This window comes from Camarhynchus parvulus, chromosome 3 (genome assembly GCF_901933205.1).
Source record: "Camarhynchus parvulus chromosome 3, STF_HiC, whole genome shotgun sequence".
Lineage (NCBI taxonomy): Eukaryota > Metazoa > Chordata > Aves > Passeriformes > Thraupidae > Camarhynchus > Camarhynchus parvulus.
In genome coordinates this window covers 111,576,340-111,599,475 of record NC_044573.1, presented here as the reverse complement: position 1 = coordinate 111,599,475, position 23,136 = coordinate 111,576,340, and the positions used below count along the sequence as shown (strand labels likewise).

At 45.6% G+C, this 23,136-nt stretch overlaps 1 protein-coding gene across 1 annotated transcript in view; it reads left to right on the top strand.

Annotated features, from left to right (window-relative positions):
- The window catches only part of DNAJC27 (DnaJ heat shock protein family (Hsp40) member C27), a 35,264-nt gene that overhangs the window by 1,657 nt on the left and 10,471 nt on the right, over window positions 1-23,136 (top strand). The window contains exons 2-6 of the mRNA XM_030944795.1: window positions 2,430-2,552; window positions 3,282-3,446; window positions 8,767-8,889; window positions 17,880-17,929; window positions 20,093-20,215. Coding sequence (XP_030800655.1) covers window positions 2,430-2,552; window positions 3,282-3,446; window positions 8,767-8,889; window positions 17,880-17,929; window positions 20,093-20,215 — 584 coding nt within the window. The remainder of the gene's footprint in view (window positions 1-2,429; window positions 2,553-3,281; window positions 3,447-8,766; window positions 8,890-17,879; window positions 17,930-20,092; window positions 20,216-23,136) is intronic.

Here is a 23,136-nt window from a genome sequence, read left to right as displayed (position 1 = left end):
TTATGGATAATGGGATGATGGGATGATGAGATAATGGGATAACAAGATAACGGGATGGAGTGGATGGTATAGGATAATGGGATTTTGGGATTTATGGGATAATGGGATTTATGGGATAATGGGATGATGAGATAATGGGATAACAGGATAACGGGATGGGGTGGATGGTATAGGATAATGGGATTTTGGGATTTATGGGATAATGGGATTCATGGGATTTATGGGATAATGGGATTTATGGGATAATGGGATTTATGGGATGATGGGATGATGGGATAATGGGATTTATGGGATAATGGGATGATGGGATGATGAGATAATGGGATAACAGGATAATGGGATGGGGTGGATGGTATAGGATAATGGGATTTTGGGATAATGGGATAATGGGATTTATGGGATTTATGGGATAATGGGATTTATGGGATAATGGGGTGGATGGGATGATGAGATAATGAGATAATGGGATGGGGTGGATGGTATAGGATAATGGGATTTTGGGATAATGGGATAATGGGATTGATGGGATTGATGGGATAATGGGATTTATGGGATTAATGGGATTTATGGGATAATGGCATTTATGGGATAATGGGATAATGGGATTTATGGGATAATGGGATGATGGGATTTATGGATAATGGGATTTATGGGATTTATAGGATAATAGGATAATGGGATTTATGGAATTCATGGGATTATGAGATATTGGGATAATGGGATGGGATGGGATTTATGGGATAATGGGGATTTATGGGATTATGGGATTTATGGGTTTTATGGGATAATGGGATGATGGGATTATGGGATAATGGGATTTATGGGATAATGGGATTTATGGGATTTATGGGATTTATGGGATTTATGGGATTTTGGGATTTTTGGGATTTAAGGGATAATGGGGTAATGGGATGATGGGATAACGGGATAATGGGGTGGATGGGATGGTGGGATTTATGGGATTTATGGGATAATGGGATTTATGGGATAACGGGATTTATGGGATTGATGTGATTTATGGGATAATGGGGCAATGAGCTGATGGGATAATGGGATGGATTGGATGGGGTGGGATAACGGGATCAGGGGATGGGATAACGGAATGGGATTTATGGGATAATGGGATTTATGGGATGATGGGATAATGGGATTATGGGATAATGGGATTTATGGGATAATGGGATGATGGGATAATGGGATTTATGGGATAACGGGGTAAGGAGATGATGGGATAACGGGATAAGGGGATTTATGGGATTTATGGGATAATGGGGCAAAGAGCTGATGGGATAATGAGATAACGGGATGGACTGGATGGGGTGGGATAACGGGATAAGGGGATGGGATAACGGAATGGGATTTATGGGATTTATGGGATAATGGGATTTATGGGATTAATGGGATTTATGGGATAATGGGATGATGGGATAATGGGATAATGGGATGATGGGATGATGGGATAACGGGATGGGGTGGATTGGATGGGATGGGATTTATGGGGTAAAGAGATGATGGGATGATGGGATTTGAGGGACAGTGGGATAACGGGATAACAGGGGTGGATGGGATTGTGGGATTTATGGGATTATGGGATTTATGGGATTTATGGGATAACGGGGTAAGGAGATGATGGGATAACGGGATAAGGGGATTTATGGGATTTATGGGATAATGGGGCAAAGAGCTGATAGGATAATGAGATAACGGGATGGATTGGATGGGGTGGGATAACGGGATCAGGGGATGGGATAACGGAATGGGATTTATGGGATTTATGGGATAATGGGATTTATGGGATTAATGGGATTTATGGGATAATGGGATTTATGGGAAAATGGGATTTATGGGATGATGGAATGATGAGATAATGGGATAACAGGATAACGGGATGAGGTGGATGATACAGGATAATGGGATTTTGGGATAATGGGACGGGATTGATGGGATTGATGGGATTGATGGGATTGATGGGATTTATAGGATAATAGGATAATGGGATTTATGGAATTCATGGGATTATGAGATATTGGGATAATGGGATGGGATGGGATTTATGGGATAATGGGGATTTATGGGATTATGGGATTTATGGGATTGATGGGATTATGGGATAATGGGATTTATGGGATTTATGGGATTTATGGGATTTATGGGATTTTTGGGATTTATGGGATAATGGGATAGTGGGATGATGGGATTATGGGATTATGGGATTTATGGGATTTATGGGATTTATGGGATTTATGGGATAATGGGATGATGGGATAATGGAATAGTGGGATGAGCAGGACCAACCTCGAGTATTCCCAGAGGACCTTCCCTTGGAATTCAGGAGCAATTCCCACCAGCAATTCCCACCCTGGAAGTCCAGAAATTCCGCATCCTTGGGGAATTCCTGAATTCCGAGGGGTTTTTCCCGGAATTCCCAGAATTCCGAGGGTTTTTTCACCCGGAATTCCCAGAATTCCAACGCCTTTTCCAGGGTGCAGATCCGGGACCGGGAGATCAAGGTGAACATCTTCGACATGGCCGGACACCCCTTCTTCTACGAGGTCAGAATTCCCAAAAATCCCCAAAATTCCCTCTGGAAAATCAGGAATTCTTCCCTTGGGCTCTTCCCCACATTTTTTTTCCCCGTTTTTTTCCCCAAATTTTTTTCCCTTCCCTGTTTTTCCCAGATGTGAAACGAGTTCTACAAGGACACGCAGCCAGTGGGGCGAAATATATTTAATTTCTCCCCAAATTTTTTATCCCCGAATCTTTTCCTGGAATTTTTTTTCCCCTGGAATTTTTTCCAGAAATATTTTTATTTTTCCCCATCTGCCCCAGGCGCATAACGAGCTCTACAAGGACCCGCAGCAGGGGAAATATATTTATTTCTCCCCAAACTTTTTACCCCTGAATCTTTACCTGGAACTTTTTTCCCCTGGAATTTTTTCCAGAAATATTTTTAATTTTTCCCGTTTCTCCCAGGTGCATAATGAGTTCTGCAAGGACACGCAGGTGGTGGGGAAATGTATTTATTTCTCCCCAAATTTTTTACCCCTGAGTCTTTTCCTGCAATTTTTTTTCCCCTGAAATTTTTCCCCAGGAACATTTTTATTTTTCCCCGTGTGTCCCAGCAGGTTTGTAACGAGTTCTACAAGGACCCGCGGTGGGGGGGGAAATGTATTTATTTCTCCCCAAATTTTTTAACCCCGAATCTTTTCCCGGAATTTTTTCCCCTGGAATTTTTTCCCGGGAACATTTCCATTTTTCCCATTCCCTGTGTGTCCCGGCAGGTGCGTAACGAGTTCTACAAGGACACGCAGGGCGTGCTGCTGGTGTACGACGTGGGCTCCAAGGAATCCTTCGAGGCGCTCGACTCCTGGCTGGCCGAGATGCGCCGCGAGCTGGGGCCGCACGGCAGCCTCGACAGCGTCGTCTTCGCCGTCTGCGCCAACAAGGTGCGCGAATCCCGGGAATTCCTGGGAGTTCCGGAGCCATTCCCGGGGTTTTTTCCTCACTGGATCCTGTGGGATTGGAATTGTGGGAATTCCGGGAATTCTGGAGCCATTCCCGGGCTTTGTTCCCAGCCAGATCCAGCAGAGTCGAAGGTCTGGAGATTCCAGAGCCGTTCCTGGGGCTTTGGTCCCAGCTGGATCCTCCAGGATGGAAATTTTGGGAATTGCGGAGATTCTGGGAATTCCGGAGCCATTCCCAGGATTTTGTCCTCACCGGATCCTGTGGGATGGGAATTGTGAGAATTACGGGAATTCCGGAGCCGTTCCCGGGCTTTGTTCCCAGCCAGATCCAGCGGGATCGAAGTTCTGGAGATTCCAGAGCCGTTCCCGGGGCTTTGGTCCTGATTGGATCCTGTGGGATGGAAATTCCAGAGGTTCCAGAGGTTCCAGAGCCATTCCCAGGGTTTTTTCCTCACCAGATCCCGTGGGATGGGAATTGTGGGAATTCCGGGAATTCTGGAGCCGTTCCCGGGCTTTGTTCCACAAGCAGATCCAGCAGAATTGAAGTTCTGGAGATTCCAGAGCCATTCCTGGGGCTTTGGTCCCAACTGGATCCTCCAGGATGGAAATTTTGGGAATTGCGGAGATTCTGGGAATTCCGGAGCCATTCCCAGGGTTTTTTCCTCACTGGATCCTGTGGGATGGGAATTTTGGGAATTTATGGAATTCAGGGGCCATTCCCGGGGCTTTGGTCCCAACTGGACCCACCAGGATGGGAATTCCAGGAATTCTGGGAATTCCAGAGCCATTCCCAGGGTTTTTTCCTCACCGGATCCCGTGGGATTGGAACTGTGGGAATTCCAGGAATTCCAGAGCCATTCCCGGGCTTTGTTCCCAGCCAGATCCAGCGGGATTGAAATTCTGGGAATTCCAGAGCCATTCCCAGGATTTTGTCCTCACCGGATCCCGTGGGATTGGAACTGTGGGAATTCCGGGAATTCCGGAGCCGTTCCCGGGCTTTGTTCCCAGCCAGATCCAGCGGGATCGCAGTTCTGGAGATTCCGGAGCCATTCCCGGGGTTATTTCCACACTGGATCCTCCAGGATTAAAATTTCGGGAATTCCGGAGATTCTGGGAATTCCGGAGCCATTCCCTGGGTTTTTTCCAGGCTGGATCCTGTAGGATTGGAATTTTGGGAATTTATGGAATTCAGGGGCCATTCCCGGGGCTTTGGTCCCAACTGGACCCACCAGGATGAGAATTCCAGGAATTCTGGGAATTCCGGAGCCATTCCCAGGATTTAGTCCTGACCAGATTCTCTGGGATGGGAATTTTGGGAATTCCGGGAATTCCAGAGCCATTCCCGGGCTTTGTTCCCAGCCAGATCCAGCAGAGTGAAGTTCTGGAGATTCCAGAGCCATTCCTGGGGTTTTGTCCGTTGGATCCTCCAGGATTAAAATTTTGGGAATTCCGGAGATTCTGGGAATTCCGGAGCCATTCCCAGGGTTTTTCAGGCTCACTGCGGATCGTGTAGAATTTGGAATTCCAGAGCCGTTCGGGCTCTGTTCCCAAACACAGACCCAAAAAATCAAAAATTATGGAGATTCAGGGGCCATTCCCGGGGTTTTTTTCCACACTGGATCCTCCAGGATTAAAATTTCGGGAATTCCGGAGATTCTGGGAATTTCTGAGCCATTTCCAGGGTTTCGTCCTGACCAGATTCTCTGGGATGGGAATTTTGGGAATTCCGGGAATTCCGGAGCCGTTCCCGGGCTTTGTTCCCAAGCAGATCCAGCGGGATTGAAATTCTGGAGATTCTGGAACCATTCCCGGGGGTTTTTTCCACACTGGATCCTCCAGGATTAAAATTTCGGGAATTCCGGAGATTCTGGGAATTCCAGAGCCATTCCCGGGATTTTGTCCTCACCGGATCCTGTGGGATGGGAATTGTGGGAATTCCGGGAATTCCGGAGCCGTTCCTGGGCCTTGTTCCCAGCCAGATCCAGCGGATCGAAATTCTGGAGATTCCAGAGCCATTCCCGGGGTTTTTCCCACACTGGATCCTCCAGGATTAAAATTTCGGGAATTCCAGAGCCATTCCCAGGATTTTGTCCTGACCAGATTCTCTGGGATTGGAATTGTGCGAATTCCGGGAATTCTGGAGCCGTTCCTGATTCCTGGTGTTTATTTCACATTTTCCCGGTGCTTATTCCCGTTTTTCCCGTTGTTCCCGTCATTCCCAGGTGGACGCGGGGAAGCTGCGGGTGTTTGTTTATTTTCCCAATGTTTTTATTTTATTATTTCCGGTGTTCATTCCCAATTTTCCCGGTGTTTATTCCCAGTTTTCCGGTTGGTTTTCCCATTCCTGTCATTCCCAGGTGGACGCAGAGAAGCTGCGGGTGTTTATTCCCATTTTTCCGGTGTTCATTCCCAGTTTTCCCGGAGTTCATTCCCAATTTTCCGGTTGTTGTCGTTCCTAGGTGGATGCGGGGAAGCTGCAGGTGTTTGTTTCATTATTCCCGGTGTTCATTCCCAATTTTCCATGGTGTTTATTCGCAATTTTCCCATTCCTGTCATTCCCAGGTGGACGCGGGGAAGCTGCGGGTGTTTATTTTATTATTCCCGTTGTTTATTCCCAGTTTTCCTGGTGTTCATTCCGAATTTTCCCGGTGTTCATTCCCAATTGTCCCGGTGTTTATTCCGGTTGTTTTTCCTGTTTTTCCGGTTGCCGTTCCCAGGTGGACGCGGGGAAGCTGCGGGTGTTTATTTCATTATTCCCGGTGTTCATTCCCATTTTTCCGGTGTTTATTTGCAATTTTCCCATTCCTGTCATTCCCAGGTGGACACAGGGAAGCTGCGCGTGTTTATTCCCAATTTTCCCGGTGTTTATTCCGGTTGTTTTTCCGGCTGTCATTCCCAGGTGGATGCGGGGAAGCTGCGGGTGTTTGTTTTATTATTCCTGGTGTTCATTCCCAGTTTTCCCGGTGTTTATTCCGGTTGTTTTTCCGGCTGTCGTTCCCAGGTGGACGCGGGGAAGCTGCGGGTGTTCATTCCCAATTTTCCCGGTGTTTATTCCCGTTTTTCCCGGTGTTTATTCCCATTTTTCCGGCTGTCGTTCCCAGGTGGGACGCGGGGAAGCTGCGGCTGTTCATTCCCAATTTTCCCGGTGTTTATTCCCAGTTTTCCGGCTGTCGTTCCCAGGTGGACGCGGGGAAGCTGCGGGTGTTCATTCCCAGTTTTCCCGGTGTTTATTCCGGCTGGTTTTTTTTCCGGCTGTCATTCCCAGGTGGACGCGGGGAAGCCGCGGGTGTTTGTTTTATTATTCCCGGTGTTTATTCCGGTTGTTTTTCCGGCTGTCGTTCCCAGGTGGACGCGGGGAAGCTGCGGGTGTTCATTCCCAATTTTCCCGGTGTTTATTCCGGTTGTTTTTCCGGCTGTCATTCCCAGGTGGATGCGGGGAAGCTGCGGGTGTTTGTTTTTTTATTATTCCTGGTGTTCATTCCCAGTTTTCCGGTGTTTATTCCGGTTGTTTTTCCGGCTGTCGTTCCCAGGTGGACGCGGGGAAGCTGCGGGTGTTCATTCCCAGTTTTCCCGGTGTTCATTCCCAGTTTTCCGGCTGTCATTCCCAGGTGGACGCGGGGAAGCTGCGGGTGTTCATTCCCAGTTTTCCCGGTGTTTATTCCGGTTGTTTTTCCGGCTGTCGTTCCCAGGTGGACGCGGGGAAGCTGCGGGTGTTTGTTTTATTATTCCCGGTGTTTATTCCCAGTTTTCCCGGTGTTCATTCCGAATTTTCCCGGTGTTTATTCCGGTTGGTTTTCCCATTCCTGTCATTCCCAGGTGGACACGGGGAAGCTGTGCGTGTTTATTCCCATTTTTCCCGGTGTTCATTCCCATTTTTCCCGGTGTTCATTCCCAGTTTTCCCAGTGTTCATTTCCAGTTTTCCCATTGTTTATTCCCATTTTTCCCATTCCTGTCATTCCCAGGTGGACGCGGGGAAGCTGCGGCTGTTCATTCCCAATTTTCCCGGTGTTCATTCCCAATTTTCCCGGTGTTTATTCCGGTTGTTTTTCCGGCTGTCATTCCCAGGTGGACGCGGGGAAGCTGCGGCTGTTCATTCCCAATTTTCCCGGTGTTTATTCCCAGTTTTCCGGCTGTCGTTCCCAGGTGGACGCGGGGAAGCTGCGGGTGTTCATTCCCAGTTTTCCCGGTGTTTATTCCGGCTGGTTTTTTTCCGCTGTTTCCCAGGTGGACGCGGGGAAGCTGCGGCTGTTCATTCCCAATTTTCCCGGTGTTTATTCCCAGTTTTCCGGCTGTCATTCCCAGGTGGAGGCGGGGAAGCTGCGGGTGTTCATTCCCAGTTTTCCCGGTGTTTATTCCGGTTGTTTTTCCGTCTGTTTTTCCCAGGTGGAGGCGGGGAAGCTGCGGCTGTTCATTCCCAATTTTCCCGGCGTTCATTCCCATTTTTCCGGCTGTTTTTCCCAGGTGGACGCGGGGAAGCTGCGGCTGTTCATTCCCAATTTTCCCGGTGTTCATTCCCAGTTTTCCGGCTGTCATTGCCAGGTGGACGCGGGGAAGCTGCGGCTGTTCATTCCCAGTTTTCCTGGTGTTTATTCCGGTTGTTTTTCCGGCTGTTTTTCCCAGGTGGACGCGGGGAAGCTGCGGGTGTTCATTCCCAATTTTCCCGGTGTTCATTCCCAGTTTTCCGGCTGTCATTCCCAGGTGGATGCGGGGAAGCTGCGGGTGTTTGTTTTATTATTCCTGGTGTTCATTCCCAGTTTTCCCGGTGTTTATTCCGGTTGTTTTTCCGTCTGTTTTTCCCAGGTGGACGTGGGGAAGCTGCGGCTGTTCATTCCCAATTTTCCCGGCGTTCATTCCCAGTTTTCCGGCTGTCGTTCCCAGGTGGACGCGGGGAAGCTGCGGCTGTTCATTCCCAATTTTCCCGGTGTTCATTCCCAGTTTTCCGGCTGTCATTGCCAGGTGGACGCGGGGAAGCTGCGGGTGTTCATTCCCAGTTTTCCCGGTGTTTATTCCGGTTGTTTTTCCGGCTGTCATTCCCAGGTGGACGCGGGGAAGCTGCGGGTGTTCATTCCCAGTTTTCCTGGTGTTTATTCCGGTTGTTTTTCCGGCTGTTTTTCCCAGGTGGACGCCACGGGGAAGCTGCGGGTGTTCATTCCCAATTTTCCCGGTGTTCATTCCCAGTTTTCCGGCTGTCATTCCCAGGTGGATGCGGGGAAGCTGCGGGTGTTTGTTTTATTATTCCTGGTGTTCATTCCCAGTTTTCCCGGTGTTTATTCCGGTTGTTTTTCCGGCTCTCGTTCCCAGGTGGACGCGGGGAAGCTGCGCGTGGTGGACGAGAGCGCGGGGCGGCTCTGGGCCGAGAGCCGCGGCTTCCTCTACTGGGAGACCTCGGCGCAGAGCGGGGAGGGCATCCAGGAGATGTTCCAGGTGGGAATTGTCCTGGGAATTCTGGGAGTCATTCCGGGTGGGAATTCCGGGGGATGTTCCAGGTGGGAATGAGGGAATTCCGGGTGGGAATTATTCTGGGAATCCCGGGTGGGAATTCTGGGTGGGAGTTCCAGGAGATGTTCCGGGTGGGAAATTTGGGAATTCTGGGAGATGTTCCAGGTGGGAATTCTGGGTGGGAATTATTCTGGGAATCCCGGGTGGGAATGTGGGATGAGGGGACGGGTGGGAGCTCTGGGTTCCTCCTCTACTGGGAGATGTTCCGGGTGGGAAATCCGGGTGGGAATTGTCCTGGGAATTCCGGGTGGGAATTCCAGTGGGATGTTGCAGGTGGGAATTCCCTGGGGGGAAGTTCTGGGTGGGAATTCTGGGAGATGTTCCAGGTGGGAATTCCCAAAAATCCAACTGGGAATTCCAGGTGGGAATTCAGGGAGATATTCCTGAATGGAATTTGGGAATTCCAGGAGATGTTCCTTGTGGGAAACTTGGGAATTCTGGGAGATGTTCCAGGTGGGAATTCTGGGAATTGTCCTGGCAATTCCAGGTGGGAATTGCAGGTGGAAATTCCTGGTGGGAATTACGGGTGGGAATTCTGGGTGGGAGTTCCAGGAGATGTTCCAGGTGGGAATTCCGGGTGGGAATTCCGGGTGGGAATACCGGGGGATGTTCCAGGTGGGAATGAGAGAATTCCAGGTGGGAATTCTGGGAGATGTTCCGGGTGGGAATTCCAGGAATTCAGTGAATTCCAGTGGGATGTTCCAGGTGGGAAATTTGGGAATTCTGGGAGATGTTCGGGATGGGAATTGCAGGAATTCTGTGAATTCCAGGTGGGAATTCTCGGAGTTGTTCCGGGTGGGAATTCCAGGAATTCTGTGAATTCCAGGTGGGAATTCTGGGAGATGTTCGGGGTGGGAATTCGAGGAATTCTGTGAATTCCACTGGGATGTTCCAGGTGGGAAATTTGGGAATTCTGGGAGGTGTTCTGGGTGGAATTCCATGGGATTTGGGGTGGGAATGTGGGATAAAGGGACGGGTGGGAGCGATCCAGGAGATGTTCCAGGTGGGAATTGTCCTGGGAATTCTGCTAAAAATCCCAAAAACCCTCGGAAAAATCCACAAAAAAATCCCCCCAAAATCGCCCAGAAATTCCAAAAAATTAACAAAAAATCCCCCCCCAAAAAACCCCCAAAACAAAAAAAAAAATTCTGGAAAAAATCTCCAAAAAACCCCAAAATTCCCCAAAAAACATCCCCAGAAAGTCCCAAAAAAATCCCGCAAAAACGCAAAAATAATTAAAAAAAAAAACCCCAAGAAATCTCCAAAAATCCCCCCAAAAATCCCCAAAAAACCCCAAATCCCACCCCAAACCTTTGGTGGGAACTGATTCCCGTTGGGAATTCCCAGAATTTCTACTCGGCCATCGTGGAGCTGTGCGAGAGCGGCGGGAACCCCAAAAATCCCCCCAAAAATCCCCCAAAATCACCAAAAAAATCCCCAAAAAAACCCCAAAAGATCACGAAACCCCCCAAAACTACCCAAATCCTAAAAAATCTCCCCAATAAGTCCCCAAAAAACAAACAAAAAAATTTCAAAAAATCCCCCAAAAAATCCCCCAAAAACCCCCAGAAATTGCCAAAAAAGCCCCCAAAAATTCTAAAAAAAAAATCTCCAAAAACTCCCGAATAAATCCCAAAAATCCCCCAAAATTGCCCCCAAAAAATTTTAAAAATCCCCCAAAAAATCCCAATAAATCCCCGTGAATTCCCAGAATTTCTACTCGGCCATCGTGGAGCCGCACGAGAGCGGCCGGAAGCCCCAAAATCCAAAAAAAAAATTCCCCAAAAATTCCAAAAAATGCCCCAAAATCCCAGAAAAATCTCCAAAAAATCCCTGCAAAAAATCCCCCCCAAAATTCAAAAAATCCCCAAAAACTGCAAAAAAATCCCCCAAAAATTAAAAAAAATTCTAAACAAATCCCAAAAAATCCCCCAAAATACTAAAAAAAATCCCCAAAAAATCCCCCCAAAAACCTCCACAAAATCCCCAAAGTCCCCCAAAAATCCCTCAAAACAAATCCCCAAAAACTCCAAAAAACCCGCAAAAAAACCCAAAAAACAACAACAAAAATCCCCCAAAATTCCATTAAAAACTCAAAAAAATCCCCAAAAATCCCCCAAAATCCCCCCAAAAATCGCTAAAAAATCCCCCTAAAAATCCCCCAAAATGTGGGAATGGCAGAATTTCTACTCGGCCATGGTGGAGCTGTGCGAGAGCGGTGGGAAGCCCCAAAATCCCAAATAAATCCCCAAAAAATGCCGAAAAATCTGAAAAATGGCCAAAAAATCACCAAAAAATTCTGAAAAAACCCCCCAAAAATTGCCAAAAAAACCTCCAAAAAACCTCCAAAAATCCCCAAAAAAATTCAAAAAATCCCCAAAAAATCCCCAAAAATTTCCCAAAAAATCACAAAAAAATCCCCCAATAAATCCCAGAAATGCCAATAAATGCCGTTGGGAATTGCAGAATTTGTACTCGGCCATCGTGGAGCTGTGCGAGAGTGGCGGGAACCTCCAAAATCCCAAAAAATTCTCCCAAAAAACCACCAAAAAATCCCCCAAAAATGGCCAAAAACCCCTCCAAAATCCTAAAAAATCCTAAAAAAACCTCCAAAAAATCTCTAAAAATCCCCCAAAAAACATTAAAAAAATCCAAAAAAAGCACCAAAAAAATCCCCCAAAAGTCGAAATATCCCCCCAAAAATTCCCGTAAAAAATCCCAAAAAATCCCCAAAAAATCCCCAAAAAATGCCCCAAAATCCCCCCAAAAATCGCTAAAAAATCCCCCTAAAAATCCCCCAAAATGTAGGAATTGCAGAATTTCTACTCAGCCATCGTGGAGCTGTGCGAGAGCAGCGGGAAGCCCCAAAATCCCAAATAAATCCCCAAAAAATGCCGAAAAATCCCCAAAAAACCCCAAAAAATCCCCCAAAAATTCCCAAAAAATCACAATAAATCGCTAAAAAATCCCCGAAAATGCCCGGGAATGGCAGAATTTCTACTCGGCCATCATGGAGCTGTGCGAGAGCGGCGGGAACCTCCAAAATCCCAAAAAATTCTCCCAAAAAACCACCAAAAAATCCCCCAAAAATCCCCCAAAACCCCCAAAAATAATGGGAAAAAACCCCAAAAATCGCTAAAAAATCCCCAAAAATGCCAATAAATGCCGTTGGGAATGGCAGAATTTCTACTCGGCCATCGTGGAGCTGAGCAAGAGCGGCGGGCACCCCCGAAATCCCAAATAAATCCCCAAAAAATGCCGAAAAATCCCAAAAAATCCCCCAAAATTTCCCAAAAAATCACAATAAATCGCTAAAAATCCCCCACAATGCCCGGGAATGGCAGAATTTCTACTCGGCCATCGTGGAGCTGTGCGAGAGCGGCGGGAAGCCCCAAATCCCAAATAAATCCCCAAAAAATGCCGAAAAATCTGAAAAATGGCCAAAAAATCACCAAAAAATTCTGAAAAAACCCCCCAAAAATTGCCAAAAAACCTCCAAAAAAACGTCCAAAAATCCCCAAAAAATTCAAAAAATCCCCAAAAATCCCCAAAAATTTCCCAAAAAATCACAAAAAAATCCCCCAATAAATCCCAAAAATGCCAATAAATGCCGTTGGGAATTGCAGAATTTGTACTCGGCCATCGTGGAGCTGTGCCAGAGTGGCGGGAACCTCCAAAATCCCAAAAAATTCTCCCAAAAAATGCCGAAAAATCCCAAAAGAAATCCCCAAAAAATCCCCCAAAAATTCCCAAAAAATCACAATAAATCGCTAAAAAATCCCCCAAAATGCCAATAAATGCCGTTGGGAATTGCAGAATTTCTACTCGGCCATCGTGGAGCTGTGCGAGAGCGGCGGGAAGCCCCAACATCCCATAAAATTCTCCCAAAAAACCACCAAAAAATCCCCCAAAAATGGCCAAAAACCCCTCCAAAATCCTAAAAAATCCTAAAAAAACCTCCAAAAAATCTCTAAAAATCCCCCAAAAAACATTAAAAAAATCCAAAAAAAGCACCAAAAAATCCCCCAAAAGTCGAAATATCCCCCCAAAAATTCCCGTAAAAATCCCAAAAACCCCCAAAAAATCCCCAAAAAATGCCCCAAAATCCCCCCAAAAATCGCTAAAAAATCCCCCTAAAAATCCCCCAAAATGTAGGAATTGCAGAATTTCTACTCGGCCATCGTGGAGCTGTGCGAGAGCGGCGGGAAGCCCCAAAATCCCCCAAAAAATTCTCCCAAAATCCCAAAAAATTCCCCAAAAATCGCCAAAAAATTCCCCCAAAATCCCCTAAAAATCCCCCCAAAAATCGCTAAAAAATCCCCCAAAATCCCCGAAAATGTGGGAATGGCAGAATTTCTCCTCGGCCATCGTGGAGCTGTGCGAGAGCGGCGGGAAGCCCCAAAATCCCAAAAAATCGCCAACAAATGCCGAAAAATCCCAAAAAAACCCCAAAAAATCACCCAAAAATTCCCAAAAAATCACAATAAATCGCTAAAAATCCCCGAAAATGTGGGAATGGCAGAATTTCTACTCGGCCATCGTGGAGCTGTGCGAGAGCAGCGGGAAGCCCCAAAATCCCAAATAAATCCCCAAAAAATGCCGAAAAATCCCAAAAAAACCCAAAAAATGGCCAAAAACCCCCCAAAATCCCCCAAAAATCCTAAAAAAACCTCAAAAAATCTCTAAAAATCCCCCCCAAAACATTTAAAAAATCCAAAAAAAATCACAAAAAAATCCCCCAAAAGTCGAAATACCCCCCAAAAATTCCCGTAAAAAATCACAAAAAACCCCCAAAAATTCCCCAAAAAATCCCCAAAAAATCCCCCCAAAAATCGCTAAAAAATCCCCCTAAAAATCCCCCAAAATGTAGGAATTGCAGAATTTCTACTCGGCCATCGTGGAGCTGTGCGAGAGCGTGAGGGAAGCCCCAAAATCCCAAATAAATCCCCAAAAAATGCCGAAAAATCCCAAAAAACCCCCCAAAAATGGCCAAAAACCCCCCAAAATCCCCCCAAAATCCTAAAAAAACCTCAAAAAAATCTCTAAAAATCCCCCCAAAAACATAAAAAAGATTAAATAAAATCACCAAAAAAATCCCCCAAAAGTCGAAATATCCCCCAAAAAATCCCTGGAAAAAATCACAAAAAACCCCAAAAAATTCCCAAATAATCCCCTAAAAATCCCCCCAAAAATCGCTAAAAAGTCCCCCAAAATCCCCCAAAATGTGGGAATGGCAGAATTTCTACTCGGCCATCGTGGAGCTGTGCGAGAGCGGCGGGAAGCCCCAACATCCCAAATAAATTCTCCCAAAAAACCACCAAAAAATCCCCCAAAAATCCCCCAAAACCCCCCAAAATAATGGGAAAAACCCCCAAAAATCGCTCAAAATTCCCCCTAAAAATCCCCCAAAATGCCCGGGAATGGCAGAATTTCTACTCGGCCATCGTGGAGCTGAGCGAGAGCGGCGGGAACCTCCAAAATCCCAAATAAATCCCCCAAAAAATGCCGAAAAATCCCAAAAAAACCCCCAAAAATGGCCAAAAACCCCCCCAAAATCCTAAAAAATCCTAAAAAAACCTCAAAAAAATCTCTAAAAATCCCCCAAAAAACATTTAAAAAATCCAAAAAAAATCTCCAAAAAAATCCCCCAAAAGTGGAAATATCCCCCAAAAATTCCCGCAAAAAATCACAAAAAATCCCCAAAAAATCCCCAAAAATCCCAAAAAATCCCCCCAAAAATCGCTAAAAAATCCCCCTAAAAATCCCCGAAAATGTGGGAATTGCAGAATTTCTACTCGGCCATCGTGGAGCTGAGCGAGAGCGGTGGGAAGCCCCAAATCCCAAATAAATCCCCAAAAAATGCCGAAAAATCTGAAAAATGGCCAAAAAATCACCAAAAAATTCTGAAAAAACCCCCCAAAAATTGCCAAAAAAACCTCCAAAAAAACGTCCAAAAATCCCCAAAAAAATTCAAAAAATCCCCAAAAAATCCCCAAAAATTTCCCAAAAAATCACAAAAAAATCCCCCAATAAATCCCAAAAATCCCAATAAATTCCGTTGGGAATGGCAGAATTTGTACTCGGCCATCGTGGAGCTGAGCGAGAGCGGCGGGAAGCCCCAAAATCCCAAAAAATTCTCCCAAAAAATGCCGAAAAATCCCAAAAGAAATCCCCAAAAAATCCCCCAAAAATTCCCAAAAAATCACAATAAATCGCTAAAAAATCCCCCCCAAAATGCCAATAAATGCCGTTGGGAATTGCAGAATTTCTACTCGGCCATCGTGGAGCTGTGCGAGAGCGGCGGGAAGCCCCAAAATCCCATAAAATTCTCCCAAAAAACCACCAAAAAATCCCCCAAAACTGGCCAAAAACCCCTCCAAAATCCTAAAAAATCCTAAAAAAACCTCCAAAAAATCTCTAAAAATCCCCCAAAAAACATTAAAAAAATCCAAAAAAAGCACCAAAAAAATCCCCCAAAAGTCGAAATATCCCCCCAAAAATTCCCGTAAAAAATCCCAAAAAATCCCCAAAAAACCCCCAAAAAATGCCCCAAAATCCCCCCAAAAATCGCTAAAAAATCCCCCTAAAAATCCCCCAAAATGTAGGAATTGCAGAATTTCTACTCGGCCATCGTGGAGCTGTGCGAGAGCGGCGGGAAGTCCCAAAATCCCAAAAAATTCTCCCAAAAAACCACCAAAAAATCCCCCCAAAATCCCCCAAAACCCCCAAAAATAATGGGAAAAAACCCCAAAAATCGCTAAAAAATCCCCAAAAATGCCAAAAAATTCCGTTGGGAATGGCAGAATTTCTACTCGGCCATCGTGGAGCTGTGCGAGAGCGGCGGGAAGCCCCAAAATCCCAAATAAATCCCCAAAATCCCCAAAAAAACCCCCAAAAATGGCCAAAACCCCCCCAAAATCCTAAAAAATCCTAAAAAAACCTCCAAAAAATCTCTAAAAATCCCCCAAAAAACATTTAAAAAATCCAAAAAAATCACCAAAAAAATCCCCCAAAAGTGGAAATATCCCCCCAAAAATTCCCGCAAAAAATCACAAAAAATCCCCCAAAAATCCCCAAAAATCCCCCAAAATCCCCCCAAAAATCGCTAAAATATCCCCCTAAAAATCCCCCAAAATGTGGGAATGGCAGAATTTCTACTCGGCCATCGTGGAGCTGTGCGAGAGCGGTGGGAAGCCAAAATCCCAAATAAATCCCCAAAAAATGCCGAAAAATCCCAAAAATGGCCAAAAAATCACCAAAAAATTCTAAAAAAACCCCCCAAAAATTGCCAAAAAAACCTCCAAAAAAACCTCCAAAAATCCCCCAAAAAATTCAAAAAATCCCCAAAAAATCCCCAAAAATTTCCCAAAAAATCACAAAATATCCCCCAATAAATCCCAAAAATGCCAATAAATGCCGTTGGGAATGGCAGAATTTCTCCTCGGCCATTGTGGAGCTATGCGAGAGCGGCGGGAAGCCCCAAAATCCCAAAAAATTCTCCCAAAAAACCACCAAAAAATCCCCCAAAAATCCCCCCAAAACCCCCAAAAATAATGGGAAAAAACCCCAAAAATCGCTAAAAAATCCCAAAAAATGCCAATAAATGCCGTTGGGAATGGCAGAATTTCTACTCGGCCATCGTGGAGCTGTGCGAGAGCGGCGGGAAGTCCCAAAATCCCCCAAAAAATTCTCCCAAAATCCCAAAAAATTCCCCAAAAATCGCCAAAAAATTCCCCCAAAATCCCCTAAAAATCCCCTCAAAAATCGCTAAAAAATCCCCCAAAATCCCCCAAAATGTGGGAATGGCAGAATTTCTCCTCGGCCATCGTGGAGCTGAGCGAGAGCGGCGGGAACCGCCAAAATCCCAAATAAATCCCCAAAAATGCCGAAAAATCCCAAAAAAACCCCAAAAAAATGGTCAAAAACCCCCACAAATCCCCCAAAAATCCTAAAAAAACCTCCAAAAAATCTCTAAAAATCCCCCCAAAAACATTAAAAAAATACCAAAAAAAAAATCACCAAAAAAATCCCCCAAAAGTCCAAATATCCCCCCAAAAATTCCCGCAAAAAATCACAAAAAATCCCCAAAAAATCCCCAAAAATCCCCCAAAAATCCCCCCAAAAATCGCTAAAAAATCCCCCCTAAAAATCCCCCAAAATGTGGGAATGGCAGAATTTCTCCTCGGCCATCGTGGAGCTGTGCGAGAGCGGCGGGAAGTCCCAAAATCCCAAATAAATCCCCAAAATCCCCAAAAAAACCCCCAAAAAATGGCCAAAACCCCCCCAAAATCCTAAAAAATCCTAAAAAAACCTCCAAAAATCTCTAAAAATCCCCCAAAAAACATTAAAAAAATCCAAAAAAAATCACCAAAAAAATCCCCCAAAAGTCGAAATATCCCCCCAAAAATTCCCGTAAAAAAATCACAAAAAAATCCCCAAAAATCCCCCAAAATCCCCCCAAAATCCCCCCAAAAATCGCTAAAAAATCCCCCTAAAAATCCCCCAAAATGTAGGAATGGCAGAATTTCTACTCGGCCATCGTAGAGCTGTGCGAGAGCGGCAGGAACCCCCAAAATCCCAAATAAATCCCCAAAAAATGCCGAAAAATCCCAAAAAACCCCAAAAAATCCCCCAAAAATTCCCAAAAAATCACAATAAATCGCTAAAAAATCCCCAAAAATGCCAATAAATGCCATTGGGAATGGCAGAATTTCTACTCGGCCATCGTGGAGCTGTGCGAGAGCGGCGGGAACCCCCAAAATCCCCCCAAAAATCCCCAAAAAATCCCCCAAAAATCCCCAAAAATTCCCCAAAAATCCCCAAAAAATTCCCCAAAAATCCCCAAAAAATTCCCCCAAAATTCTCAAAAAATCACAATAAATCGCTAAAAATCCCCGAAAATGTGGGAATGGCAGAATTTCTACTCGGCCATCGTGGAGCTGTGCGAGAGCGGCGGGAAGCGGCCGCCGGGCGGCAGAAAACGCCAAAACATCACAAAAAAACCCACCCAAAAATCACAAAAAACCCCAAAATAATCACATAAAATTCCCCCCCAAAATGCTCTCAAAATCTCCCAATAATCCCCCAAAAATCCCCAAACATAATGGAAAAAACCCCCCAAAATCCTAAAAAATCCCCCTAAAAATCCCCAAAAAACAAACAAAAGATTTCAAAAATCACCAAAAAATGCCCCAAAAAATCCCAAAAAATCCCAAAAATCCCAAAAAACCCCCAAATTCCCCAAAAAGCACCAAAAAATCGCCAAAAACCAAAAAAAATTCAAAAACTCCAATAAAGCCCTGGGAATGGCAGAATTTCTACTCGGCCATCGTGGAGCTGTGCGAGAGCGGCGGGAAGCCCCAAAATCCCAAATAAATCCCCCAAAAATGCCGAAAAATCCCAAAAAAAAACCCCAAAAAATCCCCCAAAAATTCCCAAAAAATCACAATAAATCGCTAAAAAATCCCCCAAACTCCCCAAAATGTGGGAATTGCAGAATTTCTACTCGGCCATCGTGGAGCTGTGCGAGAGCGGCGGGAAGCCCCAAAATCCCCCCAAAAATCCCCAAAAAATTCCCCAAAAATCCCCAAAAAATTCCCCCAAAACCCCCCAAAATAATGGGAAAAAACCCCAAAAATCGCTAAAAAATCCCCCTAAAAATTCCCGAAAATGCCCGGGAATGGCAGAATTTCTACTCGGCCATCGTGGAGCTGTGCGAGAGCGGCGGGAAGCCCCAAAATCCCCCAAAAAATCCCCAAAATCCCCCAAAAAAACCCCCAAAAATGGCCAAAACCCCCCCAAAATCCTAAAAAATCCTAAAAAAACCTCCAAAAAAATCTCTAAAAATCCCCCAAAAAACATTTAAAAAATCCAAAAAAAATCACCAAAAAAATCCCCCAAAAGTCGAAATATCCCCCCAAAAATTCCCGTAAAAAATCACAAAAAATCCCCAAAAAATCCCCCAAAATCCCCCCAAAAATCGCTAAAAAATCCCCCTAAAAATCCCCCAAAATGTAGGAATGGCAGAATTTCTACTCGGCCATCGTGGAGCTGTGCGAGAGCGGCGGGAAGCCCCAACATCCCAAATAAATCCCCAAAAAATGCCGAAAAATCCCCAAAAAAACCCAAAAAATCCCCCCAAAATTCTCAAAAAATCACAATAAATCGCTAAAAATCCCCGAAAATGTGGGAATGGCAGAATTTCTACTCGGCCATCGTGGAGCTGTGCGAGAGCGGCGGGAAGCGGCCGCCGGGCGGCAGAGAACGCCAAAACATCACAAAAAAACCCACCCAAAAATCACAAAAAACCCCAAAATATTCACATAAAATTCCCCCCCAAAATGCTCTCAAAATCTCCCAAAAATCCCCCAAAAATCCCCAAAAATAATGGAAAAAACCCCCAAAATCCTAAAAAATCCCCCTAAAAATCCCCAAAAAACAAACAAAAAGATTTCAAAATCGCCAAAAAATGCCCCAAAAAATCCCAAAAAATCCCCAAAATCCCAAAAACCCCAAATTCCCCAAAAAGCGCCAAAAAATCGCCAAAAACCAAAAAAAATTCAAAAACTCCAATAAAGCCCTGGGCATTCCCAGAATTTCTCCTCGGCCATCGTGGAGCTGTGCGAGAGCGGCGGGAAGCCCCAAAATCCCCCCAAAAAATCCCCAAAAAAACCCCCCCAAAATTCCCAAAAAATCACAATAAATCGCTAAAAATCCCCCAAAATTCCGTTGGGAATGGCAGAATTTCTCCTCGGCCATCGTGGAGCTGTGCGAGAGCGGCGGGAAGCCCCAAAATCCCAAATAAATCCCCAAAAATGCCGAAAAATCCCAAAAAAAACCCCAAAAAATCCCCCAAAAATTCCCAAAAAATCACAATAAATCGCTAAAAATCCCCGAAAATGTGGGAATGGCAGAATTTCTACTCGGCCATCGTGGAGCTGTGCGAGAGCGGCGGGAACCTCCAAAATCCTAAAAAATTCTCCCAAAAAACCACCAAAAAATCCCCCAAAAATCCCCCAAAACCCCCAAAAATAATGGGAAAAACCCCCAAAATCGCTAAAAATCCCCAAAAATGCCAAAAAATGCCGTTTGGGAATGGCAGAATTTCTACTCGGCCATGGCGTGGGAGCCAGCGGGCGGGAAGCGGCCGGTGGCGCCCGGGGTTCACCTACGAGCAGGCCGACGCCATCCGGCGCATCCGCGGCAGCAAGGACAGCTGGGACCTGCTGGGGCTCAAACCCGGCGCCTCCAGGTGCGGAAATGGGAATTGCCCGGGGGGAAAAGGGGAATTACCCCGGGGGAAAAGGGGGAATTTCCATGGGAAAAGATGGAATTTCCATGGAAAAGGGGGAATTTCCATGGAAAAGGGGAATTTCCATGGGAAAAGGGGGAATTTGCAAGGGGAAATGTGGAATTTGCAAGGGAAAAGGTGGAATTCCTGGGGGACATCGTGGAATTTCCGAGGGAAAAGGCAGAATTTCCATGGGAAAAGGCGGAATTTCTATGGGAAAAGGGGGAATTTCCGATGGAAAAGCCAAAAAATTTCTAATGGAAAAGGTGGAATTCATGCGGGAGAAGGTGGAATTCCGATGGGAAAAGGCAGAATTTCTAATGGAAAATGTGGAATTTGCAAGGGAAAAGGTGGAATTTCCATGGGAAAAGGGGGAATTTCCAAGGGAAAAGTGGAATTTCCAATGGAAACGGTGACATTTCCAATGGAAAGTGTGGAATTCCTGTGGGAAAATGTGGGATTTCCAATAGAAAAGGTCAAATTCCCCAAGGAAAACCAGGGATTCCAGTGGGAAAAGGGGGAATTTCCAATGGAAAGTGTGGAATTTCCAAGGGAAAAGCCAAAAAATTTCCAAGGGAAAAAGGTGGAATTCCAGTGGGAAAAGGCAAAAAAATTTCCAAGGAAAAATGTGGAATTCCAGTGGGAAAATGTGGAATTTCCGAAGGGAAAATGTGGAATTTCCACGGCAAAAATGTGGAACTCCTGGGGGAAAAACCCGGGAAAAGATGGAATTCCAGTGGGAAAAGATGGAATTTCCATGGGAAAAGGGGGAATTTCCACGGGAAAAGGGGGAATTTCCATGGGAAAAGGGGGAATTTCCATGGGAAAATGTGGAATTTGCAAGGGAAAAGGTGGAATTTCCATGGGAAAAGGGGGAATTTGAAAGGGAAAATGTGGAATTTGCAAGGGAAAAGGTGGAATTTCCACAGGAGAAGGTGGAATTCCAGTGGGAAAAGATGGAATTTCCATGGGAAAAGGGGGAATTTCCATGGAAAAGGGGGAATTTCCATGGGAAAAGGGGGCATTTGAAAGGGAAAAGCCAAAAAATTTCTAATGGAAAAGGTGGAATTCATGCGGGAGAAGGTGGAATTCCGATGGGAAAAGGCGGAATTTCTAATGGAAAATGTGGAATTTGCAAGGGAAAAGGTGGAATTTCCATGGGAAAAGGGGGAATTTCCAAGGGAAAAGTGGAATTCCTGTGGGAAGAACCTGGGGAAAGGGTGGAATTCCAGCGGGAAAATGTGGAATTTCCGAAGGGAAAAGGTGGAATTTCCGATGGAAAAGGTGGAATTTCCAATGGAAAAGGCGGAATTTCTGTGGGAAAGCCAAAAAATTCCCAAGGGAAAAGTTGGAATTCCAGTGGGAAAAGATGGAATTTCCAATGGAAAAGCCCAAAATTTCCAAGGAAAAGTGTGGAGTTTCCAAGGGAAAAGCCAAAAGATTTCCAAGGGAAAAAGGTGGAATTGCAGTGGGAAAAACCCGGGGAAAAGGTGGAATTCCCAATGGGAAAATGTGGAATTTCCAAAGGTGAAAGGCGGAATTTCCAATGGAAAAGCCCAAAATTTCTGTGGGAAAAGGTGGAATTCTTCTGGGAAAAGCCGAAATTCCTTTGGGGAAAAGCCCAGAATTCCAGCAGGAAAAGGAGGGATTTCTTTGCAGAAAAACCCCGGAATTCCCTCAGGAATTCCCATGGAAATCCCCAAAATCGCTGCCCCAAACCGCCAGAATTCCTGCAGGAAAAGGCGGAATTCCAAGGAGAAAAAGGTGGAATTCCTGTGGGAAAACCTGGAACTCCTTTGGGAAAAGACAAATTCCTGTGGGGGAAAAAAAAAAAGAAAAATCAGAATTCCTGTGGGGAAAATGTGGAATTCCTGCGGGAAAAAACAAAATCCCTGTGGGAGAAGCCAAAATTCCCAGGGAAGAGCCGAAATTCCTGCCAGGAAAACCCAAATTTCCCTCAGGAGTTTCTCAGGGAAAAGGCGGAATTCCTGTGGGAAAAGCCGAAATTCCTGCAGGGGAAATTCCAAAATTCCCGTGAGAAACCCCAGAATTATCCAAGGGAAAAATTGGAATTGAAACAGGAAAAGGTGGAATTCCTGCAGGGAGAAAAACTGAAATTCCTGCCGGGAAAACTCGAGATTTCCCTCAGGAATCGCCATGGAAACCCCAAAATCGCTGCCCAAAAATCCCAGAATTCCCATGGAAAAGCCGAAATTCCCGGGGAAAACTCAAGATTCCAGTAGGAAAAGCCAAAATGCCTTCAGGAAAACCCAAAATCCCTTCAGGAAAGAAATGAGACTTCCTGCAGGAAAAGCCGAAATTCCTTGCAGAAAACCCAGATTTCCCTCAGGAATCCCCATGGAAACCCCAAAATTCCCGCCCCAAACCCCAGAATTCCCATGGAAACCCCAGAATTCCAGGATTTTTCCCTCATCCCCGCTTCTAGAACCCCGGGAATTCTGAGGATAATTCCAGCCCGAATTCTCATGTTCTTCCCCAATTTTCCCGATTTTCCCAATTTTCCTTTTCTCACCAATCTCCTCCCATTTCCCCCGCAATTCCAAAGGTTTGGAATTCCAGGATTTTCCCCTCATCCCCGCTTGTCATCCCCAAACCCCAAAATCCCCCCGAACCCCAAAATCCCCGCTTGGAACCCCAAAATCCCCATCCTGAACCCCAAAATCCCCGCTTGGAACCCCAAAATCCCCATCCCGAACCCCAAAATCCCCGCCCCGAACCCCAAAATCCCCGCCCTGAACCCCAAAATCCCCGCTTGGAACCCCAAAATCCCCGCTTGGAACCCCAAAATCCCCACTTGGAACCCCAAAATCCCCGCTTGGAACCCCAAAATCCCCACCCTGAACCCCAAAATCCCCATCCCA